This window comes from Colletotrichum aenigma (assembly GCF_013390185.1).
Source record: "Colletotrichum aenigma strain Cg56 chromosome Unknown KSG_Cg56_contig14, whole genome shotgun sequence".
In the NCBI taxonomy this organism is placed as follows: Eukaryota; Fungi; Ascomycota; class Sordariomycetes; order Glomerellales; family Glomerellaceae; genus Colletotrichum; species Colletotrichum aenigma.
In genome coordinates, this window is record NW_023500920.1 from 119,421 (window position 1) to 133,995 (window position 14,575).

The window sequence follows — 14,575 nt, forward strand, 5'->3', positions numbered from 1 at the left end:
TGAGCGCTCACCAACAGTCAATGAGCGCTCACTGGTACCTGATGAGGGATCAGTGATAGAGTAAAGGGTACTGTTCAGAACTTGTATATAGTATGACCCTGAGCCTGGCTCATGGTCAGACTTCCATAGCTCTTCAGCAATCAACTTAGTATTCATCCTCACGGATACTCTCAGCTTACCTTCACTGCGAATCACTTATTGAGTCTAAGACTGATCACCTTAGCCTCTGAAGACCCGATCTACTACAGCCTACGAACTACGACCTACGACCACGACCCAGTGTACTGTTAGAACGTATCAATCCCCAGCTTCTGTTAGCAGACCCTACTGTCGGATAGCTGACCGTAACACTTTGATTGCTCCTGTTCAGTAAGTTGACCATTGATTCCTACTAACAGTAACGAACGACAATGTCTTCCCGCGCCTCTGTCAAGTCGCCTACTCCGGGATCCTCGTCCACTTCAGGAGGACGAGCCACCCAAAACCTAGCCCAGGAACTAGGAGACCAGAAGATGAAGGACGACTCAGACAGCGAGGACGACACCGAAGAACTCAAGCGCCAGCTCAACAAGACCAATAGCGACTTCAAGGCAATGCGCGAAATGTTCAACCAGAACGCCGCGGCCCTTAGCGAACTCCAGGAACAAGCCCGCAAAAACCAGGATCTGGAGAAAGAAGTCGCCACCCTCCGAGCTGCCGCCAACGTCATATCCGCCCCAGTCGAAGGACGAGAACGCCTTAAGCTCAACACGCCTTCCACCTTCGACGGGACCCCAGGACAACTCAAAGGACACCTGGTACAAGTTCGAACCTACCAGGCCTTCCACATAAACACCTTCCAGAACGACACCGAACGCGTTGTACACGCAGCCACCTTCCTTCGGGGACGAGCCCTTGCCTGGTTCGAACCCCTTCAACAGGAATGGCTTGACAACCCTGTCGAAAAATACAGCCAAGAAGTCAAGGACATCTTCTTCAGCTTCACGGGCTATGTTAAGGCCCTAGAATCTCTCTTCCTTGACCCCGATGAACGAAGACAGGCCGAGCGAGACCTGTCCCACCTACGACAAACCAAGTCAGCTACGCTCTACGCCGCAGAGTTTAGGCGATTAGCTGCAAGACTCCACATGACCGACGAAAGCAAAGTTTTTGCCTTCTATCAAGGACTCAAGGACGAGGTCAAAGACGAAATGGCCAAACTGGAGACACCCCCTAGCTTCCTCGCTTACGTCGAACATGCTATTAAGGTTGATAATCGCCTCTATGAACGACGAAAGGAACGAGGAGAGAAACGACAAAACCCAAATTCAGGACGCAAGTACCAATGGCAGCCCCAACAGAAGTTCAACAACCAGCGGAATGACAACAGACCCCGCAACAACTGGAATAACACCCGCCAGAGCACTGCCTATGGACAACACAGCGGACCTATGGACCTCAGCATGATGACCAAACCCAACAACAAAAAACCTTGGAACCCCAAGTGCTACAACTGCAACAAGCAAGGCCACATCGCCAAAGACTGCGGACAGCCTAAGAAGCTTCCCTGGAGACCAGTGGCAGAACGACCTCGACAAGTCAACACAATTGCAAAAGCCCCACATGCATCCCAATCGTGGACCGGATGCTACGACGACAACTGCCGAATTCACCTCGAAGACAAAGAAATGTCAGGACACTACCCAAGGGACAGCAACCCTGGACGGTCTGGTTACGATATGACCATCCCGGACACTCGCCCTAGGACCCTGGCAATGATGCATTCCAGCAACAGCAAAGTGGCTAGAAAACCAGTCGAACAACTCAACGAGATGCTACGAATTCAGCGACTAGAACCAATCACCCCCCGCATGACTAGCCAACAACTCCACTATGAAGAACAACAAATCCAGAAGGAAATAAAGCTGATCCAGCAAGAAGACGACAGACAAGTAAGACTATACCAACAACAAGAATCAGAAGAAGAACCAGAACACCAACACGATCCTCTGATGGAACAACAACTCCTCAGTATGACCAACAACTGGACTTTCGGAGAAGGAAGCTCTTCCTATGACTCGGATGAACCTCGCGACGTTGCCCGACAACGCGCTCAGACAGAAATCACCTATGGGTTCACCCCCAGTGTGGACGACTCCAGCTCTGAAGAGGAACCCGACGACCAGGAAGGAAGAATCAATCAACTTCTGAGATACCAAGAAATCGACATGCTTCAAGACAAGCAACAACGCCACTTCTATGGCACCTCAGCAGCCCAACGAGACCGAGGCTACGCCCCTCAGCTACACACGGAAGATCATCCCGCGCTAAGAAGCAACCACCGGCTTCACCGAACCCTCTTCTGGCCCCAGTGCTTCCACGACAAATGCAAGGAACACATAGGAGAAAAACACGATTACCAGTTCTATCCCAGAAGACATGACGACGAGCCTATCCATGAGATCTACTCGACCTCCGTTATGATTGGATGGACTATGGTACTGTTCGAAGACAACCTCGCGGTCTTCAGACCCAGTCCTCAGTTCCCCATGAGATGTCAACATGACGACAGCATGAAATGGGACGAATGCCAACAAGACGAATGCCAAGTTCACTACCAAGAAAAGGCACGAACCTGGAGAATCGCAAAGAACGGACCTAGACCCCCACAAGTCAGGATCCGCGAAAACAGCCTCGCAAAAGCACGGCGAGAAGGAAAGCAAATCACCTACCCAGGACAACCGGATCAGTCAAAAAACTAGACTCGCCTACCGACGACGGATCACGACAGGCAACAGACATAAGATCCATTCATCAAATGTCACAAGGACATAAGGGTAATATCGAACTCGAAGTTACCATCAATCAGCAGATAACACTCGCGCTGATCGACAGCGGAGCCGAAGCAAACTTCATTGCCCCCCGAGCCATCAATAGGCTAGAAATACGATGGGGAGGAAAAGAACGACCATATCAGTTACACACGGCAGAAGGAGAAGAATTCAAGTACGAAGGAGGTACCATCTATAATGAGACTGCGCCCCTCGAGATGAGCTACCTGAATCGAAAAGAAAGAATCCAATTCGACATTGCCGATCTAGGAACATACGACATAGTGCTAGGACTACCCTGGCTACGAACAAGCAACCCACGGATAGATTGGAGCAAAGGCCAACTCCATTGGGACCACGATGATTCAGTCCCTGAGCAGCCCTGTCAGAATCAGGCCTCAAACGAATCAATACGACAAGGAACAGCAAAACGATACCTCTGTTACCTCAAGGCAAAAGAAGCCGTACCACCACCACCAACAACGATGGATCTTGAACAAAAGAACGATCCACTTCTGTCTATCCCAGAAGAATATAGAGTTTACGAGAAACTCTTTGCAGCCGAATTAGAAACCGGACTGCCTGAACACACCAGTTTCGACCACGAAATACCCCTCAAAAAAGGGAAGGAACCACGCTTCAACAAAATCTACGGACTCAACCAGACAGAAATGGAAGCCCTAGACAAATACCTTGAAGAAAATCTGAAGAAGGGATACATCAGACCCTCAACGTCACCAGCAGGAAGCCCAATCCTATTCGTACCCAAAAAGAACGGAAAACTACGATTATGCGTCGACTACCGCATGCTAAACGAAATGACGATCAAGAACCGCTACCCACTACCACTCATCGACGAAATGAGACGACTCCTCCATGGAGCCAACTGGTTCACGGCCCTCGACCTCAAAGGAGCCTATAATCTGATCAGAATGAAGCAAGGAGAAGAATGGAAGACCGCTTTCAGAACACGAAAAGGACATTTCGAGTACCTCGTCATGCCCTTCGGCCTCACCAACGCCCCTGCAACATTCCAAAATATGATCAACCAAGTCTTACGCAAATACGTCGACATCTGCGTAGTAGTCTATCTCGACGACATCCTCATCTTCTCATCAACACTTGAGAAACATAAGGAAGACGTACACCACGTCTTACAAACCCTCCAAGAAGCCAAGCTATTAGTTGAACCTGAGAAAAGCGAATTCCACACACAAAGGGTGGAATACCTCGGATTCACTATCACCCCTGGAAAAGTCTGTATGTCAGAAAACAAAGTCAAAGCCATCAAGGAATGGCCGGTACCCAACAACCTTAAGGAAGTCCAAGGATTTCTAGGTTTCGTCAACTTCTACCGCAAATTCATCAAAGACTATGGCAAGATCAACGCAGCTCTCACAAGCCTCAGCCGCAAAGACACGCCCTTTATATGGGAAGAACCGCAACGAACAGCATTCCAGAAGATCAAGGATCTCATCGCCAGCGAGCCCGTCCTGAGCATTCCAGATCCAACAAAACAGTTCGAAGTAGAACCCGACGCATCCGACTACGCAATAGGAGCACAATTATCTCAACGAGATTCAGAAGGACGACTACACCCGTGTGCCTTCTTCTCTCGCAAGCTCCACGGACCTGAACTCAACTATCAAGTTCACGATAAGGAACTCATGGCAATCATCGAAGCTTTCAAGGAATGGAGACCCGAGCTCTCAGGAACCACACACGAAGTACTTGTGTATTCAGACCACAAAAACCTTTCACACTTCACGACTTCAAAAGTGTTGAATAAACGACAGATTAGATGGTCAGAATTCCTATCAGAATTCAACTTCCGAATCATCCATCGCAAAGGATCAGACAATGGCAGAGCCGACGCTCTTAGCCGACGACCGGACTACAACGTCCCAGTACCTGAAGAAACCCAGGTGATTCTCAAAGGAAACAACGACGGAGACCTAGTGCCAGCAACCAAACTCTTGATGATGGCCGGACGATCTAGTACTAGCCCGCCTAACGAACTAGACGACGAAGCAATTAAGGAGTTCCATGCCCGCCCTGCACACGGTCACCAAGGAATCACGAAAACCTGGAAACGACTACGACAACAATATGGAGAAAAAGTCACCAGAGAACGAGTGGCAAAAGCAATCAAGGATTGTGAGGTTTGCCTCAAAAGCAAACCCGCTCGACATCAACCTTATGGTATGCTACAACCCTTGCCTGTGCCGCAAACCGCCTGGCAATCCATATCCCTCGACTTCATCGTCAAATTACCGAAGTCTCGAGAACCCCTTACGGGAACACACTTTGACAGCGTTCTTGTCATTGTGGACCGACTCACGAAGTACGCCTACTTCATCCCGTACAAAGAAGCAAGTAACGCCGAAGAATGTGCCTACACATTTCTTAAATATATCATCGCCAACCACGGAACGCCCAGAGAAATTATATCAGACAGAGATAAGATCTTCACTTCCAAATTCTGAAAGTCAATCACATCACAACTCGGCATCAAACAATCAATGTCCACTGCATTCCACCCGCAGACCGACGGACAAACAGAACGAATCAACCAAATCCTCGAAACATATCTCCGCGCCTACGTCAACTACAACCAAGACAATTGGGTTGTATTGCTACCAATAGCCCAGTTCGCCTACAACAGCGCAGTAGGGGAAAGTACCAAGGAATCCCCCTTCTACCTCAACTATGGATTCGAACCAACCGCCTATGGAGAACCCCGAACAGGCCCAGCTGCAGTAAAAGCTGTCGCCTCAATACGCCAAATCAAGGATATCCAGGAAAACGCACGCAAAGAACTCGAATTCGTACGACAAAGAATGACAAAATTCAGCAACAAACGAAGGATTGAGGGACCAACCTTAAAAGAGGGAGATAGCGCCTATCTCATACGGCGAAACATCAAGACAAAGCGACCAAACGACAAACTCGACTATAAAAAACTCGGACCTTTCAAAATTTCACGAGTAATTTCACCAGTCAACTACGAACTAGGACTCCCAGAAACCATGAAGTGTCACCCAGTATTCCATGTCTCACTCCTCGAACCAGCACCACGTGGATCACAGACAAACGATATTATCATCGTCGAAGATAACGAACCAGAGTATGAAGTGGAACGAATTGTCGACCATCTCAAAGAACCAGAAGGGTATCGATACCTCGTCAAATGGAAAGGATACGGACACGAAGACAACACATGGGAACCAGCCAAAAACATCACCAACGCAGCAGAAGAACTCACGATCTACTGGCAGCAACACCAAGAACGAGAAGCCACACCAACACCTGTTGCACTGGTCCAAAAGAGCGCTGGATATAAACGAATTAGACACCCACATCGCTTCACCAGACCACACACTGAAACCGATCGACCGCGACAAGGGAAACCGTTTATCCGCCTAGGGACACCAGGAATCAACTAAGGCGCCTCCGATAAAAAGTTTGGAGTGCCCGGATTCCAATCGCCAAGAACGGTATCCAGGTCTATCGCACCAAAAGCGCCCACCGACCGCGCCTCAAGGACCAAGGAAGACTCAACAAGGGAAGGACTCGCTGCCCCCTCCTCTTCAGCCACCACCAAAGTCTCCTTGCGGCCCTTTTTGAACACCATCCGCTTAGCCTTGCGGACACGATCCAGTTTCGCAAGCGCCTCATTCACTTCAGCCTGCGCCTTCTGCAGCACCTCCATTCTCTTTCGAAACAGTTCCTCGGTTTCTTCCTCCTCATCGTCCAAACGCCGAGACTCAACCATCAAACGTTCCACTACACATGAATTAGCATGAACAAAGACACAACGGGCCTCAGGAACTACACGAACATTGACAGATCGCATCGTCGGAAGCATTGCACGAGCGACGAGTGCCACCCACGGCGACACACTCCCCGCAAACCAAGGAACCAGGCAGCATTTTACAGCGCAACCCCTTGGACCGACAGCGACGACAAGGCATGACTTCGAACCCGTTCTCCGCAATGTTAAAGGAACGACGATAACGACGAAGAGTAGAAATCGCAGGATTTTCAGGAACGCGACCTGACATGGTGTCAGCATCATGGGTAAATCAGGAAGCACGATTGACGGATCCCCAACCTGGGACCAACGACCTACTTATGTTGGGTCTTGAGGACAAGACCTTTGGAGAGGGGACCTGATGTTACGACCCGTAAACAAGGATAACAGCTGAACGACCCACTCGGGCGTCGAGCGGCTAGGACAGGACATTTGTACTGCAGAATCACGGGAACAACAGGGACTCACTCGGAGACGGAAGAACTATGATACAAGTCACGTGATGATAAGATAAGACTGAGCAGGCAGTGTGGGTCACTGAGCGCTCAGTCGGAGTTACTGAGCGCTCACCAACAGTCAATGAGCGCTCACTGGTACCTGATGAGGGATCAGTGATAGAGTAAAGGGTACTGTTCAGAACTTGTATATAGTATGACCCTGAGCCTGGCTCATGGTCAGACTTCCATAGCTCTTCAGCAATCAACTTAGTATTCATCCTCACGGATACTCTCAGCTTACCTTCACTGCGAATCACTTATTGAGTCTAAGACTGATCACCTTAGCCTCTGAAGACCCGATCTACTACAGCCTACGAACTACGACCTACGACCACGACCCAGTGTACTGTTAGAACGTATCAATCCCCAGCTTCTGTTAGCAGACCCTACTGTCGGATAGCTGACCGTAACACTAGGTCCAGATTACAGACTACATAACGAAGTACTCAGCTGTTATTAAGATAATATATATATTAGTGATCTATTAGGTATACACTAAGCGTAATAATGAGGTTGCTAAACTAGAAATATCTCTGGGGAAGGATTAAGCAGAGGATGCAGCGTAGAGTCTATTCCAGCATATGCAGGCGAAGGTGCAGCAGTTTATAATGCAAACGACAGGTAATAAGGATATAGAGCTGATACAAATAGACTGGATTCTCAAGACGTAGATATATAGGATGCATATCTAATATAATACAGCAGCAGCTGGTGTTATCAACTAGGTTAGTGATCATATGTTATATAGATAGGTATAGTTTATAATAGGGCAGCTGTCAGACGCACTATATAAGCTGGTCTGAGAGATGCAGAAGCTGCTTACAGAGCTAACAGCAACAGAGGATTTAGGTTCAGCAGACGGTCCAGAAAGCAACGTCTGGTCATAACTGCCAGCCATCCTAACATACTGGCAACGACAGCTTCAAGTAGAAGCTGTTGAAACCCTAACAGTTAGGAGTCTAATCCCTAAACCAAATTTGGTTTGACAATTGGTCAGGATTGGTCGAAAAAATCTGCGCACGGTCCTGGTTTCTTATCAGAAAAGGTACAACACCAAAAAAATGGTTCGCCTATAGTAAAAACGGTCCTTGAGATACATTTCCTTCTCACAAGTGACCTTGTACGTAATCACACATTCATTTCTTAACTCGAATCACGCAATCCAGCACAGTAACCAGATTCCCACCTTAGAAACGGTTATAATACCCCTTCAGCCCAGGCATTAACAAGTCATTATGTACCTGCATAATAGCCCTAGATACATGTATCTATGTTCATGATAATTCCAATCGTATGAACTCCAGTACTCGACGTCCTGATGTCTGCGATGCACGCTTTTAGAGAGCTTCAGCTACATTATGACTACAAACTACATCTTCCATTGTTTTTTCTAGATTTTTTCCATCTATCTCATAATTGATATCGCACGAACTAGACCGACGCAGTAAGTCCAATATACTTACACAGAGATTGCCCACCTAAACTCCTCTACAGGTACTCATAGAACCTGTTAGCTACACCACAGTCCCATAATCCTTGTTCCCCTCACGTTCTCTAGGTATGTCTAACCAATAGTTGTGGTATTATTTGACCCACACTGAAACCCGCATAATCATTTTCGGTGTTGTGATCAAGTTACCGTTTTTATTGGCTAACCCACGTATGCGGTCTCCGTTCCGGATGTAAATCATCACACTAACCTAACCGTGGTCTCACCCTAGAAATCCGTGACTTTAAGCCTTGTATTGAATGGACTATCTCAAGTTCTACTGCCTTTATTTCTTCTATATAAAGTAGTACATTCCTCTGATGAAGATGTGATCCTAATTCCACATCAACCTTCACTTTTTTTATCAGTAATATCAAGCATCCCTTCCTAAATCCATACATCAACATCACCATGACAGGCACCTCAGAGGGGACGCTGAAGCGTGGCCGGGGTCGTCCGCGGAAGCATCCATTGAGGCCCGAAGATACGCCTCAGCCGAAGCGTGGACGTGGTCGGCCTCGAAAGCGTCCTCCGCTGGAGCAAACTGGTCATCATGTGAAGCTCCGACGCGGTCGGTCGCGGAAGCCTCAGGCTAGTCCTCCCACTGCGACCCCACCGTCTGGACAAAAACCACTTCCCAGAGTTTCACCAGACCCATCTTTCTCCCCCTCCCGTCACATTCGTCACCTATCCCTCGACTACATCTATCCAAAATATTCTTCTTTTTCCTCACCTGAACCCGAAACGCCTGTCGATAGTGCACGAAATGGCACCGGCACAGACTCCGGCCCTGGTTTATCGTTTTCGAAAGATATCTCCAAACCAGCCCCTGCAGGTCCCACGTCTCCTGCCGCCGGCGTAGGTCCCACTACTTCGCCATCTACTTTATCTCATCCCATCAACAAGATATCTTCGTCGACAATCCCTCACATTTACCCACCGTCCAGGGACAGCGAAGCTCTTCCTAGAGCAATGATGCAAATAAATGGTATGTGTAATGCATTCTTGCTATGTTTTTGTAACTCACATTAGAGTTCATATTAAAAATGGACTTGCTAACAGGTTAGGTAAAGCTCTTGACACTGCAGAATGCCCTTCCCTCCCTTTCCGAGAATGCGTCAAGGCCTCTCCTGAACTATTTTGCACCACTACCTCCTTTGCACAAGGCGATTGCCATTCACCTGGACCCGGGTCCTCGCAGTCGTCCGTCTCGTTCAAGTCACAGATTCCCATAACACCTGTACCTTACTCACCAGAGCTGTCATGTACGACCCCTACAGCAGGAGAAAGGGATTCGTGAGCATAGCAACCCTTCTATATGAAGTTGTAGTATAATATCGTTATTGTATAGACTTTGTCGATCATCAGAACCATCATGCTACAGTGATTGAAGACCCTCTTGAATGTAGCTTGCGATTGGTCGTGAGAAGAAGGACATAGGATATATCCAGATAGAGTTACTTCTTGTTTAATATGTAGATCTCGCCTAACAGTTATGCAACTACTATCTTAATACGTCACCTCATTAACAATCGAGTCAACCGAATATCATACAATGAATTTTCTACTGTTAACCTAGTGCCTAGGTCGAAAAGAACTTCGTTCTTACGATGAGGTAAGTTTACCTGTCCACAATATCAGCACACTAGAACGAGTTAGGGTGGCAGTAATATTCCACATCGCTAGCAACAACAGTGCCTGTCTGAAGGCCCTCTCTATCCGTCTATGTTATAATGTTCTATCGAAAAAGGTTAAGAATAGCGGTGTATTTAATCCGTTGGCTACGCAGTTAGTATGATAGGTGCGGCCCTATCCTCGTAGTATTCATCAAGCGACGCCCCAGCAGAGTTCCAATCGTTAAATTGAAATTCGCAACGCCGAAGAGGATTGAGGAATGTAGAGGAAGAGGGGTCTAGTGAGGAATCTCCGCAGTGTGGCGAGGTACATCAGGTCATCGCTATAGTATACTGAGAGGTTCATAGAGATTAGCAACCTGCTTTACGATAACCTCAGCACGCAGAGGATATGCGAAAAGCCATCCAAAAGCCCCAGATTGAAGCTAAGTAACGCCACCACACATATGTGCCGTAGTCTATTCTCACATACGCTTGAAACCGCGGAGAATGAGTTGGCAGCAGTGCATGGGTGTAGTGTATTATAGTAATTAATGGATAAAACTAGGATGAAGAACCATTTGCGAAAAGACGAGATGGATTAATTGGTGTTGAATATGGTGGCGTAGGTGTGCAGACCACCCCAAAAGAGCCGTGTCTTTCCACTTTTCTCTTCCTGAGATATGACCGAAATGATTGGCCCGAAATGGTTCCCAGTTATTGCTTTTGCTGCCCCTCCAGCCAAGCTCTCAGGGATCACTATCCCATGTTCACAATCTCCAACGTCTCAGCCGCAGCCGCTCCTTTTAACCATTTTCATTCGTCACGTACGGTTTTCGAAACCCACTCAATCAAACAACTCCCGACACCGTTCTGTTCCCGAAGGAGCCGACACCTTAACCGGATAAGAACCTTATGTAGCTGCGGTGGGTCGTGATACCATTCACACCATTTCGTGGCCAATGAAATCGGTAGAAACCGATCTACACTCATACGACGTCCTCACTCCCTACCACAGTCTTACACCTATACAGATTTGCAGCAAAAGACACGTCAATAATACCCAGAAGCATGCTAAGCCTGATCGCTACTTCTGGCTTATTTATTCTACCGTCGCTGAACATGACGTTTGCACTTTTCAGTCTGGGAACACTACCCTCAAACTGCATTCATTTTTGCCTTTCCAATCTCAGTACCCTCGTTCATGGAGTAACCACGTGCCCTTCTTCCTCCCCATATCTTGTTAATAATTTCTTCCACCCTTCTTCCCTATCTGTCGCATTAAAGCCACCATCTTGCTAGCATTCGCCGCCCATTGCAGCTCAATCCAGATATCGTCCGTTTGGAAACAGACCGAACAACCGTTGCGTTTCGTCTCAGCTGCGTCTATCGCAGTGAACACTGCATACACCGCATCGTTCCCCCAATCTCACACCCCTTCATCCACCTTACGTGCCTTTCACACCACCCACCCGCTCTTATCGGGAAGGGACATCATAGCGTGTGAACGTAACAGTCATCATCGCTGCCGAAGGTAAGAGTCATAAGCTGGAACTTGTCTGTCCTTCCCATAGATATGCTAAGATGAAGCCAGAAGTCCGCGTTTGGAAACCGGCCTATGCCACTGAAGGAAGCCACATCCCCTAGACGGAGCCGCCGTCGTCCCCCCATACCCTCTCTCCAACTGAGGCATCATCTCAACCCGCATCTCCGGCGACAGAGATATTTGGTGGCCCAGACAGGGCCAGGTACCATACGTCAGGGGACCAGTTATCCCCAACTCAGCCTCAACACAAGCGATAACCTACTATACCCAACGGTGTTAACATCCCGGCAAGTTAGCGACAATTTCCACTACGGCACCGATTGGAACCGGAAGATCCTCGCCAGATCCGACGAAGAGTACGAAGTCAGAAAACAGGAACTTACGGAAAGAAATAATCAACAAAGGCAGCAAGCCGCCGCAGCCACGCTAAGGCAGCATCAAGGTGAGGCGGAAGCGATGAGAGTGTTTACAAACCCGTCCATCGCTAGGAGTGGACCTCCGACGGCCAGACGTACGCAGCGGCGTATCCCCAACCGGCTGGATCCAGCACTCCCTGTGACCCCCCGCCCCGAGCCGCGGCCAGCACCCCCGCACCGCCGTCGTCGGATACCCATGAACCTGTCAGACTCGGACTCCGACATCCCTCTTTCCGCCACCCGCCCGGCACGCGCCGCCCGAAAACAAGACGGGAGGCGGTCGAGCCCAATCGTCATCCCGTCGTCGCCGGACCGCTGTCCGAACGAGTCCGAGACCGTGAACACGCACAAGGCACCGGCACCGGCAGCACGACAGGCTCGGGTGACGAAGCGCGTCCTCAGCTGGTCCCCCTCCAGCAGCCCGTCCCCCGCGCAGCGCATCAAACGGAGACGCAAAACCTGCGCTATCACTCTCTCGGCTGAAACTACCGCCCATCGCCACCCTCCAACTCCAGCCCGGAACACATCCCTCAGCCCTTCAAACCTTGCAAGCCGTCGCGCGACTGGAGCCGAATCGCCGCGTCTGGATTCCCCTTCCGCTCTCTGTCCCAATCCAGTCGCTGCAGAACCCGCCGATGACCGGCGCGAGGCCTCGTACCCTCCCTGCACCCCGTCCCCTTGTGCGGAAGCCACGTCTCAGCCTGCTCCGGTCCAGGCTCCTGAAGCCGTCGACGATCCTCGTGCGGACAGAGCCACCCACTTCGGGCTGTCAGCAGGAGTCGGTGGAGCGGAAACCCTACCTAACGGCCAGCCAGGCGACCACGATACGAAGTCTGAAGCATCCTTCAGCAGCTTCGACTTGGATGCTGACGATTCCGTAAGTGCGTCTGTGTTGCATGCAATCTTTCCCGAAGAGTCACTGACGTGTCTCCGGGCTTCAGGAATCTGGGCGATAGCGCAGTCCTCCCATGCCGCCGCTCCCGGCGACCCCTCTCCCCCCATTAGACCCTCCTTATCGGCCCTCCGATCAAGCCAACGCACGTCAAACATAGCCGAATCTCCACGTGAAGCGCGGGACATTGCCCGCACAGCTCCCCGCCATCCGCAGCAACACCGACACTCAACCCAGTCATCCTCGCGCACCCTGTCACCGACCGCAAGCAGTCCTCTATCTGAGATACGTACACCGTCTACCGACTTCAACAAGCGCTCTCGGCTGGCGCTTCTATCATCTCCATCCCAGACTTCCTCGTCTCCTCCCATCATCCGGGCTTCCACGTACCTGCGTGAGGGCTCGCAGACATCCTACGCATCTGGTGGGCTGGCCGCCATGCACCTAGCCCGCTACAACCGAGAGCTACGCAGCATCCCAGGTGGCTATCAACGGCCAGGTCCACGGAAGCCTTCCCCATCCCCTTGTCCATCGACAAACCCGAGAATGTCGCTGCAGAGGATAGATACGGACCAGACAGCCGGCAGTAGGCCGAAAGAGGGCAGATCCAGAAGTGGTCTTAGTCCAAGTCATCGTCCTTCTGGACCAGGCCAACCCGCATCTGTCGCAATAGACTATTTCACATCGTCAGGCAGTGGATGGGCAAACCTGATTTCGTCGTCCTCTCATTATACACTCTGAGAGTACTATTTCAACCTGCCCTCATGTATTTAGGAATTGCACACGATGCGGCTCACAGTCCGCACCATACAATGGGGGCCCGTTGTAGGCCGAGAGGGATCAAATGATGAATTATTGGAAAGGAACAGACATATAAGTTTATGACCGCCGGCCCACCGATTCTCGCTCAGCCTCAAATCTCAGTATCATAACCCACATCAATGCCGTTCAGCTCTCCGACGTTAAGTCCTCTCTTGCGAGACTCCTCCCGAGCCTTCCCAGCCCCTTCATACCGTAGCTGGTAAGCCCACATGTAGGGCAGGTAACGAGGATAGAAGTAACATGTTTTGTCTTCTCCGCCTCTCCCTCTTTCCCTGGGATCAGGCTTAAGGCAATATGTCGGAAACCTTTTTCGGCTTATCGCTCTATTTTTGCCTCACATTTGCTAATAATGTTGATTGATGTGGCGTGAAGATTGCTAAGTTCCAAATTGTACGGACATGTACCGAAATCGCTACGTCCTTCTTGTTTTCTATCACCACTACCACCACCAGTCACCCCCCCCGTTCTACAATATTCATGTCCTGCTCCTACGCACGTCCAGCAACCCCCTCAACATCGTTGTGCTCCTTCAGAACATGATAGTGAATGCAACTGACATTAAGGGTAGCGGTATCGTTAGGCGATTCGAAATCCATGATCATACGGACAAGTTGAAGGCGATTAGTGCGTGTAAACTGTTCCTCCTCCATCTTCATGTCACGCGTGTAAAGACATA

At 49.6% G+C, this 14,575-nt stretch overlaps 2 protein-coding genes across 2 annotated transcripts; one reads left to right on the forward strand and one right to left on the reverse strand.

Annotated features, from left to right (window-relative positions):
- Positions 1-410: 410 nt before the first annotated feature.
- Positions 411-2,741, forward strand: CGCA056_v015022 (Retrotransposon-derived protein PEG10; the record flags this gene model as incomplete). Its single annotated transcript, XM_037330263.1, has 1 exon — positions 411-2,741. The coding sequence occupies one exon, from the start codon at positions 411-413 to the stop codon at positions 2,739-2,741; it is 2,331 nt and encodes a 776-aa protein (XP_037171347.1).
- Positions 2,742-6,252: 3,511 nt separating this feature from the next.
- On the reverse strand, positions 6,253-7,056 carry CGCA056_v015023 (uncharacterized protein; the record flags this gene model as incomplete). Its single annotated transcript, XM_037330264.1, has 5 exons — positions 6,253-6,366; positions 6,394-6,611; positions 6,652-6,855; positions 6,925-6,982; positions 7,024-7,056. The coding sequence occupies 5 exons, from the start codon at positions 7,054-7,056 to the stop codon at positions 6,253-6,255; spliced, it is 627 nt and encodes a 208-aa protein (XP_037171346.1).
- Between the last annotated feature and the right edge of the window lie 7,519 nt (positions 7,057-14,575).